Raw genomic sequence first — 24409 nt, 5'->3', positions numbered from 1 at the left:
ACCAAAAAGCAACACAAGGGAGTAGTGAGAAGAAACAGAAATTACGGTTCGTTTTTGAGGTACTTCAAAGGGAAATGAAGCAGAGAGAGTAGGCACACATACCAGACTTCACTGCAACAAAGTATTTACAAACATCTAAGTGGAATCACCAGGTCTCAATTCTAACCCAATAATAAGGAAACAGCCAAATTATATGGTTGGTTCTTGCTGACCAAAAGAGAATTTAGAATGTGATAAAAAAAAAAAAAACTGACTAGTTAAAAATAGAACCATCTGGATTATTTTCCTTGCATTGAGACCATCCTTCCTCCCTCCCCTCAACTTCCTGCATGACCCAAGAAAGTAACTTTACCATCATACTCTGCCTTTTAACTTTGTAACATATTTACTTCAGGAATGTTGGGACCATGTGGAGTTTAGAATCTTACAACTAGACAGAATCTCAGAAAGTCTGAGGACAATCCATGGAGATATTCTGAAATTCTCACTCATCACGTAGATATATCCTCTTTCGAAGGATCTATGGGAATCGTGTACCTAGAAAATGCCTGGTGCTAGCAGACGCTTAATAAATACATACTGAAAGAATGGAATGGATAAAATTAAATGGAATAGGATTAGATTGGGGGAGAAAAGCTCAATAAGGGCTCAAGAAATGCAGAGTACATTTGAAGGGTGATTTCCATCTCTGACCTAGTCATACAAGTCCCTCATGATGATCACTTTAAAAGTACTGTTTTTAAAGGATAGGTGTTGATGTGGGGAAACAAAAGCAAAAAGAAAACAATTAAATTTCCTTACCACTAACAGCCCATTGACAAGTTCTTGAAACAGGCAGAGTGACCTTCCTCTAGGAACTCAGCTGCCTCCATGCTGACACTTTGCTAAGGGCAAAAGGCAATCTTAGCCTGACCCCTCAGGATCCTGTGAGTCTATCTCAAACATATAGAAATTCCTTTGGAAGCTTCCTTTATCTCTATCCACCAAGATGTATATTGACAAACATACTCGAAGCATAAGGCCTACTGATACACATCTGAAAGGTCTCATGACTAAGTTTTTACTAAACAGTAATAAATGACATTTTCTTAAGAATAGCTAGCCCCCAACAGGGTCCTGGAAACCTTGTTTTCAAAACTCCTTGGAGGTTTGTGCTATCCCTAACCCCCTCCCAACCTAAAAGTATATAATCAGTCACCTGTCATAACCTCAGTGCAGCTCTTTCTGTCCATGGGTCCTATTGTTCTTGTGCTTTAATAAAAACACCTTTTTGCAACAAAGATGTTTCAAAAATTCTTTCTTGGCCCTTGGCTCTGCACCCCACCACCCAAACCACATCAGCCATTGTCTGTGTTTTCCATTTACCTTTAATAATGTATAAAAATTAGCTGCTTGTGCCCACCCTGCACTGGTCCCTCGCAGACTGGGAGTGCTCCAGGATGGGGAGTACTGGTGCTGGGGCCTTACCCCCAGGGCGGCAGTGGGCAGGAGCCTGCAGCTGGAGCACTGGGAGAGATTTGGAGCACAAAAGGACAGATTTCCTCTCTTGCGGGAATAAGACGCTCTACTGGACACCCATGCCTCAATGTGTTTACTCAAAAAAAAAAAAAAAAAAAAAAAAGATGGTTTCATCACCCAGCAAGCAGAAATCACCATCTCTGCATTGGTCAAGAACATGGATGCCAACATGGATATTGTCTACAAGGATATGGTCACCAAGATGCAGCAGATCACTGTTCAGCAATATAATGTCCCAGACTTCTAATGTGAAAAAAGATATGATTATTTTGGAGAACAGTGAGTTTTCAGCCCTCAGAGCAGAATATGAGAAAATAAACCTTGAACTACATTGGTTAAAAGAACCAAGTAACGGATGAAGTGATCGAAGTCTGAACAGATAACCAAATTAGGCTTCGTTCCAGAAAAGAGCAGAGTGTAAGAAATGTGTTCGCTGAAATGAAAGGAAGCTGCTGGAAATGAGGACAGAGATGGTGACACTGCATGCCCAGCAAGATAGAGCTGTCACCAAGACAGGTAGGAAGATAGACACTGAGGTCACCAGCCTCAAAACCATGCTGGACATCGCAGAAGCTTGGTAACATTAAATATTTAGCAGGGTCTGGATTTACCTAATAGTAGCTCTGGGATTTTATTGCCTGTGGATATAATAAAGTGTCTATTTAAAGAGAAAAAAAAGAATGTATAATTATTACTTATTTTATTGCAGTTTTCAGTCTTGTGTCAGCTTAGTACAAACTATGTATCATAAAATTTAAGTTCTAGGATGGCAAGAAGGGAAATTACTTTGTTTTTGCATCAAAGTGACTTGGCACACTCCCTTACATACACACTGTGTACTCAGTCATGTAATAGAGACAAACCTGTGTCAGAACCCCAGCTCTGGTCACTTACAGGCTACAAAATTCTGCAGTTCTGGAATAGTCTTGTAAAGATCTAAGAAATAAACATTCAATTATTCAAGGGATCAGTTCCAAAATCTCAAACACTGATTTCCATTTGATGTTTTGCTATTTTTTGAAATCCATCAATAAATCACTCCTAGTAGCCAAGAAAAAAGACTTTCTACCTTTGGTTTCCCACATATCAACAACTGCCCTATTTATCTCACAGGGTCATTTCCAAGATCAAATGAGAAAGTATGTTAAAGTGCTTTAAAATGACAAAGTATAAAGTCAGTCATTGAAAATATTACTATTTTTCAAGTTGGAGATAAGCCAGTCTAATGGAGGGAAAGAAAATAGGTTTAGGGATTCGATAATTGAAAGTTTCTGAATTTAAAATCTGGATTCAATCACTTAATAGCCATATGATCCTGAGCCAATGATCCTCAGTAAAATAGGGATAATGACACCTATCTTAATATTGTTGTTATGAAGATTAGAGATGATGTATGTAAAGTGCTTAATCCCATGTCTGGTACATTGTGTTAAGCATTCAATATTTATTATTATTATTACAGTCAATCAATAGAAATTTCTCATGTGGTCATGCTCTATATTAGTTCTACACAGCCATCATAAATGGTGAACACCAACACAGAACACACATTTTTCTTCTGACAGAATTCTTTTTTTTTTTAATTTTAGCATACTAACCAAGAAATAGATTTAGTATACTGGACACAGTTATGTGTGGAGTTTAGGGTATTAGTCAAAGGGATAAATTTTAAAATAACTTCAGAAACAAAATTCATAAATAATTGAATAACATGAAACAAAGAAACACAATTTAGCATTCTTGTTTTTATCCAGTTGGGTCTCAGATTTCAAATGGGTGTGACAAAGCACTGACTAATGACCCACTGTCCAAAAACACCCATCTATTCAAGTAATTAAGTTAAACAATACTAGGATACCGATCACAAATCCTTCTTCACTGTATTTCCTGAAAAATATTATCTTCCCTCAACTCTCCCCTGGAAGACCATACTTCCCGTTTACTTTCCTTTTCTTAGTAAAAGGATTCAACTCTGCAAGGCTTCACAGGTAGGAAGAATGACTAGTAATCATTAGCCAAAATCCATTTTTCTGCATGCATGTAATGACACTGTCATCTTAGGATCTCTTTTGTTTTGGTATCCAGGCGATTACTTCACACTTTATCACATCCCACTCTTTAGAATTTATTGCATTTCTTCTATACACAGGGAATATTTCCACCCTTGAGTTTCTGTGCTCACTTGACAATTTGGTTTCTTCCTTTCAGCTTTTCACTCCCTGTCTGCTCAAAACAATACAACTCAATTTTCCTGATCCAGATGACAATCACTGGACCACACTAAGCAGAGCACATTGGTTAATTCTAGTTCTGGTCTCCAATGAGTTTAATCTTTATGTCTTAAAAATGCACAATATGCTCTTTTTTTTTTTTAATTTTTTTTCAATGTTTATTTATTTTTGGGACAGAGAGAGACACAGCATGAACGGGGGAGGGGCAGAGAGAGAGGGAGACACAGAATCGGAAACAAGCTCCAGGCCCTGAGCCATCAGCCCAGAGCCTGATGCGGGGCTCGAACTCCCGGACCGCGAGATCATGACCTGGCTGAAGTCGGACGCTTAACCGACTGCGCCACCCAGGCACCCCAAAAATGCACAATATGCTCTTAAGAAGACAGGGACCTAAATGAAAATCCAATGAGGGCACATAACAAATTGGGAAACTGTGACTGAGGTGTTTTCATAATATAGTTGGTTAACAGGAAAATCACTTTGAAAAATGAGGTCTGTTTTGATGCACATATCTTATAACTTATAATCCTAAAGGTTTTAAGTCAGAGCAAAAAGATTATTACTAGAAAGATGTAGTTTCTTTAAACAAAATAATTACATACTTTTAAAATTAATGACTGTCTAAATAAATATACTTACTTACATTTTTGAACAGTTGCTCGGCAAGTTCTCTGACATGCTTTATTATCTTCACTGGGTTATTTTCTTCAACCTTAATTCGCTCTACTTCAAAAGCTACCAACTTGGAAAAAGAATCAAATGGCAAAACATCAACTCCAAAAATGCTAAATTAGAAAACAGTATGATAATTTCATACAATTTGCAAACCAAAAAGCATCTAAAACATACGCTACTATTAAAACAAAATATTTTACATTTTACTGCATTTCACCTCTATTCTAAAGTTACAGAGTTGATTGAGTCCTTGGATGGTCTGGTGGTCTCTCCCTGATTATTCAGGGCCTTATTTCTTCTTGGGGAAGAAACTGAGAGAGACCCACTCATTCTCCAGGCCTCATTCATAAAATGCTCTCAGAGAATTTCAGACAGTCAGGAAGTCTCCAACATTTCCCTAGCTTACAAAACATGAACCAAATGTTCAAGTCAGGTCACTCAGACTTTAGTTCTAGCTCTGCTGACAGTGATTTGGAACAAGTCACTAAAACTCCCTGAGCTTCAGTCTCTTCATCTCTAAAATCAGATGGAAAAACAAAATGATCTGTGGACTCCTTCTAGTTCTTACAATATATAACTCTAATCCATTTCCCCATGAAACTAATTTACTGGGAGAACTGTGTTTTAAAAAAATTTTCTTTAATGTTTATTTTATTTTTGAGACAGAGGGAGACAGAGCATGGATGGGAGAGGGTTAGAGAGAGGGAGACACAGAATCTGAAGCAGGCTCCAGGCTCTAAGCTGTCAGCACAGAGCCCAACGCGGGGCTCGAACTCACAGACCATGAGATCATGACCTGAGCCGAAGTCAGAAGCTCAACCGACTGAGCCACCCAGGCGCCCCAAGAGAACTGTGTGAATATATCCACTTGGGAGTGGAGAAAGAGTACAAAAAGGAAAAAAATGGGAAGAAGGATAAATAGATGAATGATTTCTTTAAAAAGGGTATAAGATTTTTCCCTCTAGAAACTAACAGATTCACTGGAACAGACAACATTCAGAAAGATTGTCAAACAAAGACAAACATTCCTTTCCTTCTAACAGGCCTATTTGATTGGAGTGTGGGGACCAGACAACACACAATGCAGGCCGTCTCTCAAAGGCTCATTAAGTCTTGGGTATGGTAGGCTACCCTGGGTTCAATGAAAACAAGGATCCCTTTCCTAGGAGCAAATGCTATTTTCCTTTAAAAGCACATTCAAGCAAATGAAATGGCCCAAGAAGGGTGGAAGGAGGGGGATGCTTGGGTGGCTCAGTCAGTTGAATGTCCGACTCTTGATTTCTGCTCTGGTCATGATCCCAGGATTGTGGGCTCAAGTCCCACGTTGGGCTTCATGCTGAGCATGGAGCCTGTTTAGAGTCTCTCTCTCTCTCTCTCTCTCTCTCTCTCTCTCTCTCTCTCACTCTCTCTCTCTCTCTCTTTTTCTCTCTCCCCCTGCCTCTTTCCTCTGCTTACACAGCTCTCTCTAAAAACAAACAAACAAACAAACAACAAAAAAACAGGGGTAAGGAGAAATTACTTAGATCTGGTATCTCATTCGTTCTAGGCCTTTGACTGAAATATACGAAGAACAACTGGCTTTCAAGTAACAACATCAATTAGACACTAAAAATTGTAACTGTAGGCAGAACACAGAACTGGATGACCACTCAGGGGAGATTCAGTAGGAATCAGTCCTTGTCTTACCATTATTTCCAATGTATATAAAGGTGTATAATAAAAGGTAAGTTGCCATATAAAGTTAGAGACCTAAAATAAAGCTTAATGCAGACTAAGTGGCTCTCAAAGTCACTTATTCTAGGAAAGTTTGGAGGAGGTGGTGAGATAAGAGCAGAGTATGAGAAATGGGAGGTCATGATTAGATTGAAAAGTAGAGGGAGGATACTCTAGGCAAGGGAAGGATTTACAAAAACAGTGAGAGGCTGTGGCAAGCAAGTTTTCTGCAAGTAATCAATCTGACTTACTAGCTGTGATAATGCTGCCAGAAGGAGTTACTAAGAGAATTAGATAGAAAAAAAAAAAGGGAATATATAAACTGATGTAACTATTCAAAATGCTTCAGAGATTAATAAAATATGGGGTCTAGAAAGGATCTTAGAGAGCATCTAATTTAACTCCATAAAACATTATGTATAGATTACTTAATTCAGGATCTAACAGCTGATATACATTAGTATTAGATAGTCAATGATCCATCATATTAAATGTTGGTATTAGGGAATCAGTGATTAGTAACTGATTAGAAAGAATTGCTCACCACAGGGCAATCTCTCCTAAGTCTTCATATGCTTTGTGTTATTAACTGAAGTATTTGGTGAAGGTCTCCATACTCAGAACTATAACATGTGCCTCTTCTTTCATTCTTATCTGTGATTACTTAACTATCTTTACAGAAAATAAAAGATCACTCTCTGAACTGAGGATCTTTAACAACTTGAGTCCTATCTTCTCTATACACAATAAAATGACCTGTGGCAAAATATAATCACTATTACTATTCTCCACTATCTTGGGTGCCAGAAGTGTTTTCCTTTTATAGACTTCAAGGAACCTCTAGATTTATTGGTTCCAATACAGTGTTCTTTTAGAAAATGAAATGGGAATAATATTCATTGTTCTATCCACCAGAATGAGCTGCTATAAAAACGTAGCTAAATGATAAATGGAAAATGTACTAAAATAAACTAACACAAAATAGCATCCTTATTTTGAGTCACATTTGTCTTAATTTTCCCTTTATAAGGCCAATTCCTTGAAGACAGAGACAAAATCTGTCTTCCATACATTTAAGATCTCCTACAGGAGACAGACAAATGTTGATTATTGATTAATAAGAATGCCATTAAGCCAAGCTATGGTTCTATGACACTAATAGACTAAATGTAACTGTAGTTTGAAATCACATATCTATATATTAAACTTAGACTTTTATCTCTATGAAACTTATAAAGGAATCACTGTATTATTGCCTTTAAAAATAAGTTTTTGTGGTGCCGGGGTGGCTCAGTCATTTAAGCATCTGACTCTTGATCTAGGCTCAAGCCATCTGCCCTTCCCCCGCTTGTGTTTTTTCTTTCTCTCTCAAAATAAATACACAAACTTATAAAATAAGAGTTCTATTTATATAACCACTGTTACTTTTTCAAAAGTATTTTAATGAACTATTTAAATTCAGGTGTTCAAGATGTTTATACTTCTGTAACATCCTATATTTTTCTAATTTTCCAGTCCACATTATAAATACCAAGATTTAATAAGCATAATAATAAATAACATTTGGATTATTTGGTATTTAATTTATAATATATTTAGGATTTTGATTAAAACACTTGTCCACTTTTAACTACTGGTCCAATTTTGTCTGTAAATATGCATTCATTTGATAAGAACTATACCTCATCAAAGAGATCACAGGATCTATAGGGTGGACCTCTTTCTGAAACAAAACCTGCAAATGCCATTCCATTGAGCACTTTAGTGAGGAAATCATTCTCAACCAAACCACGCTGCCCCAAGAAAGCTGTCTGTAAAGAAAGAAAAATTGAAATGACTATCTTATCACTTAGTAATAGATGAATTGTCAAAACAAAAATAGAAAGATCAACACTTGAATAAGTATCTTTATGTATAAATGTGTTATAAGATACATTCTCTCAAAAAGGGCTTTTGATATTAGAAATACTACATGTATTGGAAAAAATAAAAATGGGTCTGTCTACAAAGCAGGAGAAACAAAAAATTAACACTCAATTTTAAAAGAAAAACCAACTTAAAATTAACAAACTCTAAAGACAAACATGTCAGTTCCATAGCGTTATTAAAAATTACCATAAAATCACACAAAGCAGAGATTGAAGAATGACCTTCGTTTAACAAACTAAGGTCAAAATACAAGGCTAGAAAAAGACAACCAAGTTGTTTCATTAAATGAGAGGCTACATTTCAGACAGATACAGCATTTTGGTACTGTATCATCTTACCTTGTGAAAATGTATTACCGGTTCTGCATGAATTCTTATAAGTTGTAGGCATGATCTATATCCTTGGAAAAGTTGTGCAAATAATCTAAGAAAAACTGCACGTACTTCTTTATCCTGAAAATATAAGACGAAACAAGTTAGGTAACTGAAATTTCTTTAAAAAAATGCAGTATCACAAAGACAAAAAGTTGAAAAGAATCTGAGAGGTTATTTAATAAATCTGTCTGTGCTTCCTACACATAAGTCTTATTTGTGGCAGCCCTGAGTGGTGGGCATCTAGCCCATTCTATTGTTGAACAAAGTAGGCTATTAAATAGTTCTTTTTACAAGTGAACCAAACAAAGCTTGCCTCCTAGTGTATCCAATTTTCCTCTTGGAAAAAAGTCACAAAGTCTAACCCTTTCACCATGTTAGAGAAAGACATATTTCCTAAGTCATTTGATTTTTACATCCATCAAAAGAATTACAGTCACAAATATAAAAGAAAATAATCTCAAAAGACTATATTTTAAAAGCTTATGAAATTCTTCCAAAGTTTATCCAATTTATAAAAATCTATTCCTATATTAATAAGGTATGACTTAAAACTATGTTTTGATAATTGAGGTTTTAATAAAATCATAGTTTTAGAACTATAAGGAAACTTACAGATTTATTTGGTCAATCCTTTATTTAATGGATGGAAATGCTAAAGAATGCTTAAGTAACTTATCAAAGGTGTCCAGTTCTATAAGGCTTCTTCTTGGCCATAAAGCTCAACTCTAAGAAATGCAATGGGCAAAATTTAAAAGGAGACTGTATTATATACTAACTCTTCCATGGCTTCTAATCGAAACTATTTTCATCCACTCACTCTTCAAACTTGATTCTCTCATTGTCAACAATATGTGTATCCATTTTTTATAAGCTTCCCCCTTTTATCCTTGCCTGACCCTTTCGATTTGATACTTGGCATAGTTTTCCAAGTCATAACCTATGTTCTGATTTTTTATCCCACACTTACTCTTGCCTCCTCAGGGCAACAGTCTCAACTCTACTCCCTCCAGGTCAATGTGCCACCCTGTGGCTCCTCAGAGAGCAGGTCACAAGATCAGTCAGTGACAGTTCTAATTCAGTACACTTTTTACAAGGCTGTCCATCTGACTCTCACTATATTCAGCTTCTTTAACAGCCATACAAATAAAAGTACAGCTCTGTTTAAAAGCATCAAATTTAAATATTAAATTTCTTACCAGCATTTTTGAATGGGATAAAGCTGTTCGTGGAGGGGGAAAAGCATGATCTGCTACTTCCAAATCTGGGTGTAGAATCTAAAGCAAAGAAATTTGATTATATACAAAATCTTAATACCAGTAAAAGCTATTAATTAACCTACTTGGAGCATTAAGATGAAAAAGTATCAGTACATGAATTACAATATATTTCCCTCTATGAAACACAATGCAATTAGCTGAGGCAGCTCTGCATGTACTATTGTGGAAAGATCTCTAAGATAAAATATTTGATGAAGAAACATATTCTAAAAAAACACACACAAGTAGGGTCTCATTTATTTGAAAAGAAAACAAACCTTAAACTGTATATACACACACTGATTAAATATACAAAATGAAAATGTAAAGTTCTGAAAGAATATATACTAAACTATAAAATATTAGTTACCTCTGGGAAGGGAACAGACTAGGGCAGAGTGATTTGTCTATATAGTTGATAATGTTAAGCAAGCATCTGTTTTTAGGTTTATTAATGTACTTAAAATTAATTAATTAACAGAAATACTGAGGGGAAAGTGAATAGTTGATGAACCTCACAGTCGAGAGGGGGTAAAAATATAATGCGACGTGCAAGTACTACAAATATATGTAGAAAAATATACGAAACATAAAGTACAATTAATTCAACCTAGAGAAAGCTCAAAACAGGGTAATATTTGAGTTAGGCTTCAGAGAAAAACAGGTTGGGGAGCAGGTAGGTAAGAAAGATCTATGAAGGACTTAACACAGAGAAAAAGATGAAATCACATTAGTAGGCAGCAAATTTTTGTCTTTACAGAATCATTTCCAAATACTCAGGTTTTGGTAGTATACTTATAATTGATGACAAGACCCATAAAAATACTTAAAAATGATGCTGAAATATTGACAATATTTATAACCAATAACCCAATCATTACTGCAGTATAATAATACAGTATAATTCATGTCTAGAAAATCATCCATGGTTATTACTCAGTTCAACTGTGTTGCCCTTTGATTACAGTTATTTACTAACCAAATGAAGCTCATATTCTTGTGTGTCAAAGCTCCCACTCAGTTAATCAAATGTGATTTTTTTGGTTCTAGCTTGACAGTACACTGTGTTCTCATGTCTTATTTATGGTACTACAGGGTACCACCCAATCCACCACTGTGCTTGACAACCACAAAAACAGGTATACACAGCTTTACCAAAAACAAGTTTTACTCACTGATCAAATTTGGTGGCACAGGTGTTGCAGGTTAAGGTATATCAGTGTGCAGCAGAATTTCTATCAGGAGCCATTGACTTAAGAACTAAAATGTTAGTATTTGTTCATTTTGGTACTTCATCCCTGAATAACTATTAATATTATTATTAAGTAATCATATATAAGATTTAGAAACTTAATTATGATTTCTAGAAACATTAAACTTTTTTTCAATCACTCAAATACTACCTTCTCATCATCTGCTCTATCCATATACCACCAATGTACTTAGTACTTTTCTTTCAATTGTCTTTAAATCAACTCACCTATTGAAATCTAGTATTTTATTGGATAATATCATCTATGAAAACATAGGTTTTATATGCTATTTTTAATACATATTATGATAAATACATAACTATTAAAATAACAAAGGTTGCCACATATGATCCCAAATCATATCCATCCTTGACTTTGGTAAACAGTCATTTAGGCATCCTGTGCATACAACATTCTCCTACAGAGACAGACCAGGAAACAGGCCTAGAGATGGAATGTGATTTGCCCAGTAGTATCAAGTGGTAAGATGCAGACTGGACTCTAAGTCTCCGGAGTCCTGCACTAGTACTCTTATTACTCTATCACATCTTGTATTCTAGATTACACTAGGAAATGTCAGTCTTCTCTAAATGTTCACATCTCACACATACCAGTTAACAATATAAGGATTAATACTAATTTGACAATATTCTAAGAATAAAATACTTCCTGGTAATCCTAGACTTCTGAGTTCCTATTTAAGGGAAATTTTATTTTAAACAGCTCAGATTGGAATATTATTCAAGAATATGAAGGCCTTAGTTCTAGTAATGGCTTGAAAGTAATGAAGAATTTCTAAGTTACAATTTTCTGATGATGAATAAATTGGCACCTAAAATTTTGTTGGTAAAATAAAATGCCATGCTTTTAAAAATCAACTAAGGGGTGCCTGGTTAGTTTAGTCCATAGAGCACACAACTCTTGAGCTCAGGATCATTGGTTCAGGCCCCCTGTTCAGCATGGAGTTTACTTTAAAAAAGTTGAAAACAAAATCAACTAAAGTAAAATAACTACAAAAACATAAATGTGTCGGTGAGAAACACCAAAGCTACAAGACTTATTAAAACTTGATTCCAAAGAATGCTGGATATTTAATCTATCAATAAGTTACATTTTTCTGTAGTAACTTGAAAATATTGGCAGGACAATATCACACTGTTTTGCAAGTAGCACATCTACCAAAGGAATGGGATGTCAATAAGGAGGCTGAAGGAAAAAGAAGTGCTATCTTCCAATTAGAGGCACTAGGGAAATCAGGGATTCTGAGGCAGAGTCTGGTCTTATTTTCACAGGTGTGTTGGTGTGTTTCCAATACCTAACACAGTATTCAGTATATACTAACTACTAAATAAATATGCCGAGTGAAACAGTGAATGTAAAACAAATGAATAGTCAGGATTTAAAGTATATTCTTCAGAAAATATCCAGTAAAGAATTCTATTCTAAATATTCTGAGGATATATTCATGTTTTAAGAACACACAACTCTTTTTAAAGTAATTACACTGCTAATGTTATCTAATTCCAATGATCTGAGTTTACATTTACATCAAAAGAAAATTACTGTTAAAAATGTCATACCAAAGAAAGAGCTGCTTGAGTCTGATGTAGAAGTGGTTCCGGGAGGGAAGAGAGATGAATACATTCAGGAATTTTAATAGTGCCTCCATCCAAATCTGCTATGATTACATCTAGCTAAAGGAGATAAAAATTAATCAATAATTAATAAAATGTATTTGTTGTTAAGGAAATTAATTTGGCCTTCATTAATTCAAAATAAGAAGAACCAGGTGTAGAAGAGACTCTTCGTTGTCCATAGGAACAGAATGTTGGGTTCATGACTTCCCAGCTACCATGTTTTCTTAGCTGCCTTTGAAATTAGGTGTGGCATGTGACTAAGTTTCTGATGATGGAATGTGAGAAGTGATGTGTACACTTCAGGCATTCAAAAGAGGGGGAGTAAGGCTCTCCTTTGCTCTTCTTTTCCTTCCTATGGCTGAAACTATGAACTGGTTAACAACCCAACCTTGAATATTCAGATTATGACAATGCTGAGGGGATTTTTGGTGTACAAACAAGAGGGAAAGAAGCTTAGAACGTGAATGAGTTCATGGAATAAGCTGGTCTGGCATAATGGAATACCACTAGGGACTGCTGCCTAAGTGTTAAGTAAAATTCCATTTTGTTTTAACCACTGTATTTTGGATGCTTTGGCATAGTAGTTTAGCCATATCCTAAATAATACAGTACTTATTACAAGAGTTAACAAACAAAACAATTGGTATACACCAAAATGGTACCATTTGGGTGCTTCAGAAAGAAACTGATTTTTACATTTTACAACAGTCTATTTTAAAATAACTTACATAAAAATGTAATAGAGAAACCAGCCAATACTGTTGAAGTTCTTATGCTGACAAGAGGCTTAAAATTCATCCTAATTTATACATTAAAAGTTAATAAATTTATTTTTGGAAATACTTGGCTTGTCCTACCTCCAGAAACTGTTTATATTTAGTGGGAAAAAATGACCTTCAACCAGATCAGTATGCTTCTAGTTAGTACTAAGTAGGTTTTACTGATTATGTTTATTGATTTACACATATTTTCATATGCTGATATCACAGCGAAATAGGAAATAGATACCAACATATAAAGAAAGGAAAAGTAATTAATATATGAATGAGGGTCCCGTTTATAATTACAGTGTTGAATAGTACTTTATCAGTTTTAATGACACCTATACTTTGACTACAATTGTAACTATATGTAAGTACCAACAGAGTTTGCATCTTTGTTGGCATTTAAAACTAAAACAAAAGTAGGATTACAAAATCTTAAGAAGCTGTGGATCATAGATATCATATAGCCCAACCTTTCAGTAAAGATATTTTTCTTAAACTCCCTGAAGTGTCATGGAATTTGTTCTTTGCACTCCACTTACTGTGCTTGAGCATACATTCCTCACGTAAGGCACCCCATTTTTCATCATTGGTCAGCTCTCATAGTTGAAAACTTTTATACTAAGGAGAAATTTCTTTTTATATCCACTATACCCATTGATTCTACTTCAGCCTTTTAGAGCTACAAAAAGTGAACCTTCCTACAACAGCCATTTAAATATTTATCTTTAGCTATCAAACAGAACCAGGATATTACCTGAGAAAATTTAATGGTCTCATAGGATATGGTTTCTATACTCTGACAATCCTGGATGTTCCTCTCCGAAGCACATTATTTTCTTATAATCCCTCTTAATTAAGTTCAGTACAGAGAAGTAAACACAATATTCCAGCACTGGCTTAAATATACAGTATTTCTTTTCTTCTTTGCTATTTCTTTTCATATGGCATTAAGAATAGAATAATTTGGTGGAGCTCATACAGAACTTGTATTCCACTAAAAGCCTTCACTCTTTTGCAAATACTTTTTGCTTTTTAGCTACTAGCCATTCAGCATTAACCCAGACCTCACTTCAAAACATGAATATATTAAAGCACTCATGACAAAGTATAAGTAAAATACTAATTAATGGATTATTTTATCTCCCTTTCTCATATGTAGGATGAAGAATACAGAAGATAAAATTAGTATGCCAAAAAGGGGCATTTTAAATATGAATAAATTCATTTTGTAGATCTTCCATACTTGCTATGAAAAAAAATTAATATTTATATTTTTCAGTGATGCTTTTTCTTCCAGCCAATCTTTTCTATTGGGAATGTAAGAGATCTGAAAACAGAAATCAGGTGAAATGTTATAGGATTCAAATAAATATGATAAGCTTTTAGTCTCATTAACTGGCAATTTAAAGATGAATACTTACAAGTTCATGGATATCAGTTTTAAAGATAGAATGTACTCCAATAATGAAAGGTGTTGGGGAACTTAGAACTTCTAGTAGCTGAGCCGGGAGAATGGGAATATAAGGATAACTGGAAATAATAAAAGAATATGTGAGATATATTTGTTTTTCTGTAATATGAACGTATTTTCTTTTATCTTTATGCAGTATGAATTTTAGATTACCTACATTATCATTAATATTCTCATGGTTATTAACATTAAATTTTTAAAAAGAAAGATTTAAACAAATTTTCATGTGAAAGAGATGATCAGGTATAACAAGATATAAAGTAAACGGAACCCAGGACAGCTTCCTTATCCCTTATCCCTCTGAGGTAAGCAGTCTTTTTAGGTTTATTCATCTTGCTTGAAAACATTTTTCCTTACATAAAAATCTGACATCAGGAGGTAACAGTGACTCCCTTATGGGCTCTCCCCCTCAATAATGATGATGATTTGTCTAAACAAAACAATCATTCAAATCCCATTTTTTGTACTTGATGTTTGAATTCAATCAGAATGGCAAAGTACAAAAATTAAGGCATAGAATGCTCTCTTATCTAGGGGTTAAGAAAGGCACATAGTAAAAAAAAAAAAAGAAAGAAAGAAAATTTTTTTAAATAAAATATGGAGGCAGTCTAAATTTTTTTCTAGTTTGTATGACTTAAGATCCTAAGTGTTATGAGTATCAAATTGATAAACAGTATATTAGAATAAAATATTTTATTCATAACACTATCAAGCATCACTGTTTAGATTGTTTTGGTTTTTACTTTTTACTATGGAAAGTTTTAACGTGTCCCCCAGAAAATAAAGAGGAAAAAAGGAAAATGAAACCCCATGTATCCAATCCAGATTTGACAATTACCAATGCATGGTTACATGTATGTTTCTACCCATTTTCATTCTCTCCCCTACTGTATTATTTGAAGCAACTCCCAGACATCATATCATTTATACATAAATACTTTAGTAGATATCTAAAAAAAGGTAAGGTATCTTTTTAAATATACATAATACCATTATAACTCCTAAAAATTAATAAGTCTTTAATATCAAATAACCAGAACTAACTTAAGACTTTTATCACCAATTGTATTCAGAGAGAATTAAATGTTGCTGACAATACTATGCAAGTTATTTTTTCCACTAAATTAATCAACATTCAGTAATGAACAACTTGGAAATTTTCCAAATTCTAGGTTAGATTTCCATCAGAATCATGTGTACAGTGTAACTTTGTAAAATATGCCCTTGTGGTTCAAAACTATTGATTGTGCTATGACATTTCAACTAATCATCAATAAGTAATGCAGAATTCAGAATAAATTAAAGTACCAAGTAGAAAACCTCACCTATATTTAAGAGGAAACATTAAAGATTCCAGGGCTCTGCAAGCATCACTAAGTCTCTGGAAACTTGCAGAATGGAAGAGAACCTTATTTTCTGTGAGAACTGCACAGAAGAGGCTGAGGACATTTTGAATTCCTGAAAACACAAGAGCAAATGCTTACCAAATGCATTTAATTTTATATGTGATGCCAACAAACAGACAAAGAATGACATGGAATGAAAAAGCCAATATTTTTTAAAGCTCTAAAGAAAACTATTTGGTTAAACTATAAACTCCTACAATCTATGGGTATTTGTTTTCCCAAACTTTCATTTTGTCTTTATTCTTCAAATCAGTGTAACACTCAGTGAACATATCAGTTGTTTGGAAATACACTATTACCTTCTTTTCAACTTCATCTCCAAGGACTGTACTTAAATCCCTGTTTTAGATTCTGGCAATGTTAAATAACTTTTTTCCCCTTTAAAGTCAATTTGTCTGATGTTAATATAACCACACCAGCTGTGTTGTTGAAATTTTCCTGGTATGTCTTTTTCCATCTTTTCATTTCAACCTTTCTCTACTTCTTGTAAATACAGTTGGCATTAAAAAAAAAATCCATTCTGACAACTTTTGTCTTTTAAAGAGATCATTTAATTGACTTATATTTATTGCAATTATTTCTATATATACATATAATATCTTATTCAATACTTTTTATTTGTTCTACCTTTTTTTACCATTTCTAAATGATTAATAGAAATGGACCTTCTTTTATCCCCTTATAAGTCCCCAGAATTTATAAGCCCTATTTTTTCTAGTGACAATGCTAGAAAATACAGCCTCAAACATACCAAATTGAAGTTAAAAAACTACATCATTTCTTATTTTCTTTTTTATTAACAAATCATCCTTAAATTAACAGTTGAACCTTAATTACATGGGCCCACTAAATCAAGAGTTACCATTAGTTTTCTAAGGTAAAATACTTCCTCTATCTCCCTTTACTACAGCTTGTCCCTTCACATGAGGCATGCAGATATCTTCTTAGCCCATTAGTAACTGCCCATTATCCTCTTTTATCACTCCCAGCTTATCCCATATGATACACCTGAACTTATAGTTCCATTTTAAATTTTATCTCATTTTGACTAATGTAAAAGTTTCATAACTAGTTTCTCTAATCCAGTCCTTATTCATTTCAAATCTATTCTCCGGCATGATGGACATAAAATACAAATCTGATTATGTCACTTTCATGCCTCAATCTCTTTGGTATCTTCCCATCCTTTTGGGTAGTGATTTTCAAGTATACTCTGTTCCACAGAAGCAATTTATTAAGAGAAGCTTTGCTTCAGTTTTATATATTAATCTCTGTGAACCTCAGTTGGTAAAATGAGGATAATTTCAAAACCTATCTTATAGGGTTGCTATGAAGAAGAAATGAGATAATACATAGAGTTCTCAGCATGGCACCATGGTAAATAATATATAGAGATATATTAGCTGAAATTATGATTATTGTTGCAATTACTATTGTAATTATTATAGTTGTTACCATTAATTTCCTTTGAAGTTAGGATTCCGATGCTAAAACTGTTTGAAGACACCTGACGTACCAGACTAGGTCTGAGCTCCATGCCAAATTGTCTTTATGGTCTTACTTCCAGATTTCCAACCCAGCTACTGCCTCCCACCTTTGTGTGATCAATATTAAACTAACCCAGCTCTCAGAACACTTCTTTCAGTTTGATATCTCTGCTTCTTATATTCATGTTCTTTTTTTTATGTTTATTTATTTTTGAGAGAAAGAGAGAGAGAGAGAGAGAGAGAGTACACAGGGGAGGGGCATAGAGAAAGGGAGATAGAGGATCTGAAGCAGGCTCTGTGAGGGCTCAAGCTCACAAACCATGAGATCATAACCTGAGCTGACGTTGGACGCTTAACCCACTGAGCCACCCAGGCGCCCCTGTTCGCTCTTTTTGCCCCTTCATTAAAATGCGAGTCCCTCAAAGATAATACTGGGCCTTATACATTGCTATACCCCTCCTGCCAAGAACTGACTATATAGCAGACACTCAAAAATGTTTCACTGAACTGACAAGCTCTCTTGGTGACTCTATGGTGACAGGAGTCACTATAAAAAGATGTTAAAACTTTCATTAGAAGATATCAGAGAATATCTTTATAAATTCAGATAGGGAAAGTGTAAAACACACGTCATAAATTAAAAGATTGATAAATTCAATAATTTTAAATTGAGAATTTCTGTCAAAAAATAACAAAAAATGAGGACAAGTCTCAGACTGAGAAAAATTACATAGGAAGTATATAAATGTGAAAAAATGTTGCCAAAAAATATGTTGCCCTTGCTGGAGGAAACAAATCCAAAAATACAGCTAAGACCAATTTCAAAGAACTTACTGCCTAATTTTTCTTCTAGGAATTTTATGGTTTCTAGTTTTACGTTTAAGTCTTTAAACTATTTGAGTTTTATCTTTGTATGTGGTATAAGAAAGTGGTTCAGTTTCATTTGTTTGGCATGCAGTTGTCCAGTTTTCCCAATATAATTTATTGAAAAGACTGTCTTTTCCCCCATTGTATATTCTTGCCTCCTTTTTTGTAGATTAACTGACCATATAAGCATGGGTTTATTTCTGGACTCTAGTCTATTACATTGTTCTACATGTTTCTGTGTCAATACCAGACTATTTTGATTGCTATAGCTTTGTAGTATAGTTTGAAATCAGAAAGTGTGATACCTCCAGTTTTGTTCTTTCTCAATACTGCTTTGCCCCCAATAATGTTCTTTAGAACTGTTTTCTCTACACTCATAATTTGTTCTGGAATCAGATATTCCAATTAGTTGTTGCGTTTCTTTAGTCTCATTCAATATGGAACATTATCACAATATTAACAAGTTTTTTTTTTTTTTACTGAGGTAGAATTCACACCATAAAATAACCATTTTAAAGAGAACAATTTATTGATTTGCTTATGTTGAAACATTACTGCATTCCAGGAATAAATCCCCTTTGACCACAGTATATGATCCTCTTAACATGTTGTTAAATTTGATTTACTAATATTTGTTGAGCATTTTTACCTCTATATTCATTGAGATTTGGCTTGTAGTTTCCTTCCTTCCTTCCTTCATTTCTCTTTTTCTCTTTCTTTACTTCCTTCCCTCTGTCTTTCTTTGCTTCCTTCTTTCCTTCCTTCTTTCTCTTTTCCTTTCTCTCCTCCTCTCCCTTTCTTTCTTTCTTTCTTTCTTTCTTTCTTTCTTTCTTTCTTTCTTTCTTTCTTTCTCTTTCCTTTTCTTCCTCCCTCCCTCCCTCCTTTCTTTCCTTCCTTCCTTCCTCCTTCCCTCCCTTCCTTCTTTCCTTCCTTCCTTCCTTCCTTCCATGTCTACATCTGGCTTTGATATCAGGGTAATTGTGGCCTCATAAAATGGGCTTGGAAATGTTTCCTCTGCTTCTACTTTTTTTGGAAGAATTTGAAATGAATAGGTATTTTATTTTTCTTTAAATGTTTGGTAGAATTCAGTAGTGAAGTCAGGTGGTCCTGAAGTTTTCTTTCTGGGATGTTTTTGATTACAGCTTCACTCTTCTTACTAGTAATTATTTGTTCAGATTTTCTATTTCTTTATGATTCAGTCTTGGTAGGTTGTATGTTTCTAGGAATTTATGTGTTCTTCCAGGTTATCTAACTGTTGGCATGTAATTATTCATAGTACTCTCTTATGGTCCTTAGCATTTCTGTGGTATCAACTGTAATGTCTTTTCTTTCATACCTGATTTTATTTGCAGCTTCTCTCTTTTTTTTCTTAGTCTTGTTAAAGATTTGTCATTTTGTTTTTCTTTTCAAAAAAAAATCAAACAAACCAGATCTTAGTATCATTGGCCTTTTTTATTGCCTTTTTAACTCTATTTCATTTAATTCTGCTCTGATCTTTGTTATTTCTTTCTAACTTTAGGATTAGTTTGCTCTTTTTCTAGTTCTTTGGAATGTAAAGTTAGCCTGCATATATTTGAGATCTTTCCTTTTTCTTAATGTAGGTATTTATTGCTATAAACTTACATCTTAGATATGTTTTTGCTGCATCCCATAAATTTTAGTATGTTGTATTTCCACTTTCATTTGTCTTATGATGTTTTTGATTTCCTTTTTGACTTTTTCATTGACCCATTGGTTGTTAAGGAGCACATTGTTTAATCTCTATATATCTTTGAATTTTCAAATTTTCTTATTAATTTCTAAGTTTTATACCATTATGGTTGGTTGGAAAGTATGCTTTACATGATTTTGATCTTCTTAAATTTATTAAGACTTGTTTTGTGACCAAACACATGATCTACCCTGGAGAATGATCCATGTGCACTTGAGAAGAATGTGTGTTCTGTTGTTGGATGAAAGGTTCTGTATACACCTACGAGGTCCATCTGGTCTAACGTGTCATCTCGGTCTTATTTTTCTTAATTGATTTTGTTTGCTTATAAACCCATTGTTGAATATGGAGTACTGAAGTCCTTTACTATTATTGTTTTGTTGTCTATTTTTCCCTTCAAATCTGCTAACATTTGCTTTATATATTCAGACACTCCAATGTTGCATACATAAACATAATTGTTATATTCACTTGATGAGTTGACCACTTTGTCATTATACAATGACCTCTTTATCTCTTATTACAGTTTTTGGCTTAAAGTCTATTATGTCTAATATATCAGTATAGCTACCCATGCTTTACTTTTATTTCTATTTGCATGGAATATATTTTTAGATACTTTGACCTTCAGTCAATGTGTGTCTTAAATGCTGAAGTGAGTCTTTTTGTTTTGGGCTCTGGTAAAGACAGCAGCGGGCACCTGAAAATGTGCTAATTAGAAGCTGAATCTCCAGACAGGTACTGGTAAAGTAGCTGGGAGAAACAGTGGGAGATGGGCATTTTTGGCAGCTCCCTCTGCAATGAGTTCTGGAGGGATAGTCGCTGTGAGTGCCCAGAACTCCATTAAAAACTGCCTGTGTGTTTACTATAGTCCTGTGAGACTCATGAACAAAAGCTCTGCTGACTTACAGAGTTAGGAATTTGGAAGACCCATCCCTTGGGCAGGAGCCTTAAAAGTTGGGGTACAAGATGTGTGATCCAAACTCCTCACTCTTCAAGTTGTAGTTGGGAGTTGAGATTTCTCTCTGTGATATATAGCATTCTGCAAGGAGTGCTGTTTATGGCAAAAATGTATCTTAATCTTTCCTACCCATTTCAATGTGTGTATTTGTCAAGGGCCCAATGTATAGGAGTTACTCAACCAGTTTCTGGATTTCTCTCAGAGAGAATTGCTCTGTGTGTAGCTGTGCATTTGATGTATCTGTGAAAGGATTGAATTTAGGAGCCTCCTCTGTTGCCTTCTTGGTCCAGAGTCTCCAGGTAGGCCTTCTAAGACTTATTTTCAGGATTTCTCTGTTAAATTTCTGGCAGGTGTGCCACTAGTCCCAAATAGGATTGTAACTTAGACAAGCAGAATTAGAGGGTTTTTTTGCCTTTCATTTCCTACTGTGTTCAATACTACTGTTACTGACAATGATGTGGATTTAAGCTTTCCGTCCTATTTGGCAGCAAAGCTGCTGGTTATATGGCCAGCTCTGCCCTGGAAGAAACTATCATTCTTACTGACAGAGCTGAAATGTGAGGGAGATGGTAGCAACTTCAGCTAAGAATGCTGCAGATTTTTACTGTTCTTACCCAAAATACAAGCGTGAATAACTGCTTCTAAATTTGTTTTCTTCTGGTCAATTTTTAGAGCTCTGAAATAGTTGTATTCAACAATTATTGTCTAGTTTCATACTGGTTCTTTGGGGAAGAGATTTGCTCATCTCTTTATACTGCTATAAGCAGACATGTGGTCCTTGGTGATGTCAGTTTTGCTTACCTAAATTTTTACTTAATGTTGTCCAATTTTTCTAATGGATATTTCACATTTTTCCTTGCAACTAACAAGCAATCTGTGGTCTGACACTTTAGGCCATGCAAGTATCTTGCTCCTCACCAAAATTTCTGCCTAGATTTATTTTTTATTATTTTTTAAAATGTTTATTTAGTTTTTAGATTGAGAGACACAGCAGGGGAGGGGCAGAAAGGGAGGGAGACAGAGGATCTGAAGTGGGCTCTGTGCTGACGGCAGAGAAGCCAATGCAGGGCTGAAACTCATGAACTGGGAGATCACGACCTGAGCCGAAATGGGACACTTATCCAACTGAGCCACCCAGATGCCCCAAATTTCTGCCTAGATTTCACATCTACTGATAATTACTGCAAAAATCAGACTTTGCTATGATGATTATAAAATGATTTTCCAAATCCAGCACTTCTTCCACATCCACCAGTTAGCACCCAACATTCTGCAATTAGTAGACTCCTCATTTATCCCTCCCTAACATGCTTATTTGTGTATCCCCTATCAGTTTGAACTCATGAATTCCTATTTTTAATCCCAACATTCTATAAAGTCATTACTAACTTAACTATTTTTTGTGCTAAACAAGTCCTAGATTTAGACAGTGGGCATGACTTTAACCTAGTTCTTGTGCCCTGTGACATGAACCCACGTTTTTTTCCTAGTTTTTTCTTACTTTCTGGCTTAACAAAACAATCCAGGCTCATATTATAACTACCTTGTCCCTGCCCTAAGGTCAGCAATTTCTCTAAGAAGTCCTGGCACTATTTTGTGAGGTATGGTATTAAAGACCAAGATCCTGAATTAGTTCCTTCACGTTTGCTATTAATTGTGTTATATATTTGGGTGCCCCCATGCTGGATGCATTAATATTTACAATTGTTATATCTTCTTGTTGGATTGTCCCCTTTGTGATTATATAATACCCTTCTTTGTCTTTTATTAAAAGTCTTTGTTTTAAAGTATTTTGTTTGATATAAGTATTGCTACTTTGGCTTTTTTTTTTTCTTGACATCCATTTGTGTGATAAATGATTCTATACCCCCTCACTTTCAATCTGCAAGTGTCTTTAGGTCTACAAAGAGTCGCTTGTAGGTAGCATATAGATAAATCTTATTGTTTTACCCATTCTGTCACCCTATGTCTTTTGGCTGGAGCATTTAATCCATTTACATTCAAAGCAACATATATATATATATATATATATATATATATATATACATATACACATATATATGTATACACACACACACACATATATATAGCCTTTTTTAAATTATTATTTTACTGATTTTGTCATTCTTTCTGGAGATTTTTGCTAATCATTCCTTATCTTTGTCACTTGTGGTCTCTACTTTGCACTTAAAGAGTCCCCTTTCATATTTTTTTGCAGGGCTGGTTTAGTGGTTACAAACTGTTAGTTTTTGTTTGGGAAACTTTATTGCTCCTTCTATTCTGAATACTGATAATAATACAATAATAGTAGGGGACTTTAACACCCCACTTACATCAATGGATAGATCATCTAAACAAAACATAAACAAGGAAATAATTTGGGTTTTTTTTGTTTTTAGTCTTTAGGTTTTTGTTTTTGTTTATTTGTTTGTTTGTGTTATTTGTTTGTGTGTTTGCATGTTTTTGTCTCCTGTTTGTCTGTTTTCCTTTACAGGGCTACTCCAAGGAACAAATCAAAGCACACCTGGTGGAGGGTACAAAATATTATTGTGAGTAAGGTAATAAAATAACCAAAGTCACAACAGAGAGCAAGTAACAATCCCCGAAAAAACACCTCCTGAGGGCCAGGCTCTAGACAGTGTATGACCCTCCTTGAATATAACAGTGCTCACAGGTGCAGAGCACACAAGCTTTTAAAACGCATAAGGGACAGAAAACTTGCGAAAATGAGGAAACGGAAGAATTTTCCTCAAAAAAAATTCCAGGAAGTAGAGACAACTAACGAATTGATCAAAACCGATTTAAGCAATATAACTGAACAAGAATTTAGAATAATAGTCATAAAATTAATTGCTGGGCTTGAAAAAAGCATAGAGGACAGCAGAGAATCTATTGCTACAGAAATCAAGGGACTAAGAAATAGTCGTGATGAATTAAAAAATGCTATAAATGAGATGCAAAATAAAATGGAGGCAGCCACAGCGTGGACTGAAGAGACAGAGGGGAGAATAGGTGAATTAGAAGATAAAATTATGGAAAAAGAGGAAGCTGAGAAAAAGAGAAATTAAAAAATCCATGAGTACAAGGGGAGGATTAGGAAACTAAGTGATGCAATCAAACAGAACAATATCCATATCATAGGAATTCAGAGGA

At 34.6% G+C, this 24409-nt stretch overlaps 1 protein-coding gene and 1 pseudogene across 2 annotated transcripts in view; one reads left to right on the top strand and one right to left on the bottom strand.

The window, feature by feature from the left end:
- Positions 1-24409, bottom strand: part of SBF2 (SET binding factor 2) — a 479646-nt gene that overhangs the window by 196552 nt on the left and 258685 nt on the right. For both annotated transcript variants that reach the window (XM_027073170.2, XM_027073171.2), the window contains exons 7-13: positions 16150-16282; positions 14775-14883; positions 12530-12643; positions 9637-9714; positions 8405-8518; positions 7820-7948; positions 4393-4491 (exon numbers count right to left, since the gene is read on the bottom strand). In XM_027073170.2, coding sequence (XP_026928971.1) covers positions 4393-4491; positions 7820-7948; positions 8405-8518; positions 9637-9714; positions 12530-12643; positions 14775-14883; positions 16150-16282 — 776 coding nt within the window. The remainder of the gene's footprint in view (positions 1-4392; positions 4492-7819; positions 7949-8404; positions 8519-9636; positions 9715-12529; positions 12644-14774; positions 14884-16149; positions 16283-24409) is intronic.
- On the top strand, positions 1030-2168 carry LOC128311828 (mitochondrial calcium uniporter regulator 1-like; annotated as a pseudogene).

Source organism: Acinonyx jubatus, chromosome D1, assembly GCF_027475565.1.
Source record: "Acinonyx jubatus isolate Ajub_Pintada_27869175 chromosome D1, VMU_Ajub_asm_v1.0, whole genome shotgun sequence".
NCBI classification, from domain to species: domain Eukaryota; kingdom Metazoa; phylum Chordata; class Mammalia; order Carnivora; family Felidae; genus Acinonyx; species Acinonyx jubatus.
The sequence above is the reverse complement of the archived record's forward strand: the minus strand, read 5'-3'. Positions and strand labels throughout refer to the sequence as shown.